Below are 4,302 nucleotides of genomic sequence, written 5' to 3'. Positions count from 1 at the left end.
AAGGAAGACGGATCCGCCCGTCGTTGCCGACCTCGCCTCAAAGCGCCACTGCTTGTGGCCAGGAGGGAGGACGCTGCTTGGTGACTGGGGGCGCCGTCGTGGGCCGAGGAAGACAGATCCGTCGCCGCCGTCGTGGGCCGAGGAAGGCTGATGCGCCTCCGCCGTCGACCTAGCCTCGTGCGCCATCGCTTGGGGGCTGGGGAGGGAACGCCGCCGATTGGGGGCCAGGGTGCACTGCCGTTTGGGGGCCAAGGTGCGCTGTCGCTTTTGTGAGAGAGATGCCCGGGGAGGTTGTGGCGGCTGAGAGAAGGGCTAGGGTTAGGGAAGGCGCTTTTATGCGCCCGCTTTTGGGCCAGCCGAAAGGCCAGCGCAGCCTAGGCCCAAGTTGGCTGCGCGGCTCGGGTTTCGCCGCCCGTCGAAATTAATTTCTCTATCGGTGATTCAGCCGCCCCTACAAATCGACACATTTGTAGGGGCGGCTCGTATTACCAGCCGCCCCTACTGTGCCATTTGTAGGGGCGGTGCTATGCTGGAGCCCGAGCATGCCACTGTAGGGGTTGTTCTAATGCCGGCCACCCCTAAAAAAACTGTTGCTACAAATTATTTTTCACATAGTGTGTGAAGCACAATCTGAACATCTCGGCATCTGCAAATACTCACTCCGTTCGAAAACAAGTGTCGTTCTCGCTTCTCAATGAGTCAAACGATTTTAATTTTCACCAAATATATATAAGAAAATATTAATATTTAGAGTACATAATTAATATAATTAGATAGATCGTTAAATTTATTTTTATAACAAACTTATTTATTGATAGAAATGTTGTTAGTATTTTTTCTATAAATTTAGTTAAACTTAACAAAGTTTGATCGACATGTATACCATAGCGACACCTATTTTTGAACGGAGAGAGTATATGGGACGTCGTGTCATTTGTGAACCCATATTTTCAGTATTGCTCGTGGTATGCATGTTCCAAAATGTCGAAGTTGATTAGTAGAGGGCTGCCGTACGGTACCATGGTGTGAACTCGAGTTAGCATCGTGTGCAAGCAGGAATAAACCATCTCTACTTTATGGACGACACCAATAGACGTAACATGATAGAATCAGTGTACCATTAATTCATGTTACGCACTAAGCTTCTTCTTCTGTACACGAGGAATGACAGACAACAGCATGGCGACCACGCGTTTACATCAGTTGGTTCCTGGTTAATTCGTCAATTGTTCATTTTAATTTGGCCACGCACCTATACATATTGGTCGACGACAGGACATCCGTGGCGCGCGATGAGGATTTCCGATCAGATGAATTGCTAATTGTCTCTCTCTGTCTTATCAGCCGTGATTGATGGAGCAAGCCACCACCTGCGCCCAGTGCCTCAGCCTCGTCTTCACAAACTGAGGGTTGTCACCTGCACGCATGATGCTTCAGAATTATTTAATGGAAAGACAGCTCAAATGATTTTCATGAGAGCAGGTGTTCGTGTGTAATTTATTACAGTACAGTACCTGGGGTAAAAATCTTCCATGCGTCGGCGCCGCCGGACGCGGTTGCGCTGGCATTGGGGCTGCGTGGGCTCGGGATGTCGGCGAGAGTGGACGACGATGACACGGCCGACAGCGTCGACGTGGGGCTCGCCGCCGCCAGCGTCCGCAGCTTGGGGTCCGACAGCTGCCGGTTCACAGCGAAGTAGAATTCGAGGGCGGGGAGCGTGTCGCGGAGCTGGGCGCCGCCGGTCTCCTCGTCGAATACGAACCCGAGCTCGAAGGAGCCCCGGAGCTCGTCAAGGTCCTCGTCGGTCAGGCACCTCATTGCGCGCTCCGACGAAGACCTCGTAACATGATGATGATGATGCCGTTCCTCGACGGCGCTCTTGTTGCCACCGCCTCCTCCGTCGTCGTTTACCGATACCATGCTGCTGCGCCGCAGTATCTACCGCTGGCGCTTCTCCCATTTGGCCTCCCTGGTGGTCTCCTTCATTGACAGCTGCTTCGATAGAAGCCGCCTCCTGTTATTGCCAACGCTGCCGGCCGCTTCGTGGTGATTGTGATTCCAACCCAGCGGGGGCGTCTTCTTCGCCTCGGCTACTTCGTCCTGCTGTGCTTCATCCTCCTCCCTCTTCCTCTCCCTGTCGCTGTCGTCCGACGACGAGGAGTGAACTTCGATGCGCGGCTTGTTCGTCATCACCCGACGGCCATCGATGTTTTCCATCATGTCCAATCGATCCATGCTTACCAACTAATAATTACTCTAGCTATATACTATAGTATATATCCTCCTCCGTTGAGTGTGCGGTGTACGAAGAACACGTAGCAGCTGCCGCCGTCACCGGTCGGGCGCACGGCAGCTGCGGCGTTCGGAGGAGGGGGGCGCCGGCGATCGTCGCCGGAGAGAGGGGAGGAGGGTCTCCTCCTGTTTGTACGTGTTGACGGTGAATAAGGGAAAAGACGGAGACCCTCCTGTTCCCAGGAAACAGGGCGCTCACCACCACCAGTCCACCCACCTCCTATGAAAAGCAAATCTGCAGTGGCAAGACAGATGTCCGTGTACGGGTGAGCTTGCCACCAAGATTGGCCGGCCGTAACGATGGACGGACGCGGAGATCAATCCTCACCGCTAGCTTCTTACCTGCAGTGCACCAAATTTAACTAAAAGCTACGTTGTGAAAATCTGCTTTTAGACTGACCAAAAAACAGGCTAAAGCTTTGTTTGATGCCCATGTATTAAACTCAACGCACCTGGATTGAGGTCAATAATTGAGTATCCAAACAAGCCCTGAGTTGAAATAGCATGTCGGTGCGTCGTTACAGGCCACCATTTTCCATTTTCCTTATGTCTCGTTGTGTGCTTAACGAGTGGAGCGATCGATGAATCTAGGCCCAAGCCATATGTAAAACATAAACAAAAAACAAAAGAGATCTAAATTATAAGACGGTTTGTCTTTTTAGACATATTGTTCTTATCATGTATAGTGTATAAGAGACGGCTTTTTTGTCGAGTGTTCCAGACTTTGCCGAGTATTTTTTATCGGACACTCGGTAAAGAGGCTGTTTGCCGAGTGCCATATAGAAAACACTCGGCAAATAAATGGCACTCGACAAAAAGGTGGTTTGCCGAGTGCCGAACACTCGGCAAAGAATAACGCTCGGCAAAGACCAGTTTTGCCGAGTGTCAAACAATAACACTCGGCAAAGGACTGCCGCCGTTAACGGCCGACAGCCGCCGTTACTCCTTTGTCGAGTGTCTTCTCCTGACACTCGGCAAAGAGGCTCCTTTGTTGAGTGTCATTTTTTGACACTCGACAAACCATATATTTTTTTCACTTTTGACCTCCAAACTTTTTCTGCAGTTCTCAGACAATACCTGGTACTCTATGTTCTAATGTGGCATATTTCTCGGACTTTTTTCTATATTTCTTTAAGTTATTTCATTTAATTGAATTTTCTTAGATAATTCAAATTATAACTGCTAGTCATTCGAATAGTGAAAAAATTGAATGAAAAAATGATATTCATGTTATTTAGTATAATGTGAGGCCGTATCTAGGAACAGACCACCAATTTTGAACATCATGTTCACGAAACATGACCACGAACTTGCGGTCGAGTTGTTTTTAAATTCTATAAAAAGCAAATGAAGTCCAAAAATTATGAAACTTGTCAAGATGTCAAGATATCCATATGTGTTGGCTGTAATAAAAAATTAAGGAGGTTTCGCGCAAGTTGTGACGAATGATGCTTGCAAACCGAAGTCGGCCTCCTCACGAAGTCGCCGCCGCTGCCTGCACCAGCGCCACGCCAGCCCCGCCGCCGCCGCCCTCGCCCACGCCGCCCCCCCCCCCCCCCCGCGCCGCGCCGCCAGAGGAGGAGGAGGAAGAGAGGAGGAGGAGGAGATGAGGAGAGGAGGAAGAATGAGGAAGAGAAGGAGGAGGAGGAGGAAGGAGGAAGGAGGAAGAAGAAGGAGGCGCCAGCCCCGCCGCCGCCCGCGCCCGCGCCGCCGCCGACCCCGCCTGCGCCTGCGTTGTCCCCGGTGCTTCTCTAGCCATTGCCTTGTCCACCGGTGCCTTGGCCCCTTCACCACCGCCGCCCTACGACGCCCACTAGGTATGCCCTACCATCGTCGTCGTAGTATTACTAGTAGTTGCGGTAGTAGTAGTGGTAGAGTAGCAGTGGTGGTAGTCGTAGGAGTTGTTGTGACATTGTTATATATATGCGATTGGATATAATCTTGTGCATGTCGGCCATCGTGCCGTTCATATATATGTGCATGTCGGCCATCGTGCCGTTAGTTTTCTTG

At 50.9% G+C, this 4,302-nt stretch overlaps 1 protein-coding gene across 1 annotated transcript; it reads right to left on the bottom strand.

Annotated features, from left to right (window-relative positions):
* Positions 1-1,113: 1,113 nt before the first annotated feature.
* On the bottom strand, positions 1,114-2,436 carry LOC136463324 (uncharacterized). The gene is made up of 2 exons (XM_066462328.1): positions 1,515-2,436; positions 1,114-1,417 (listed from the first exon to the last, which is right to left on the bottom strand). The coding sequence occupies exons 1-2, from the start codon at positions 1,918-1,920 to the stop codon at positions 1,341-1,343; spliced, it is 483 nt and encodes a 160-aa protein (XP_066318425.1). The 5' UTR covers positions 1,921-2,436; the 3' UTR covers positions 1,114-1,340.
* Between the last annotated feature and the right edge of the window lie 1,866 nt (positions 2,437-4,302).

Source organism: Miscanthus floridulus, chromosome 7 (assembly GCF_019320115.1).
Source record: "Miscanthus floridulus cultivar M001 chromosome 7, ASM1932011v1, whole genome shotgun sequence".
Classification (NCBI taxonomy): Eukaryota; Viridiplantae; Streptophyta; class Magnoliopsida; order Poales; family Poaceae; genus Miscanthus; species Miscanthus floridulus.
Note: the sequence above shows the minus strand (reverse complement) of the source record. Positions and strands in the feature narration are given on the sequence as shown.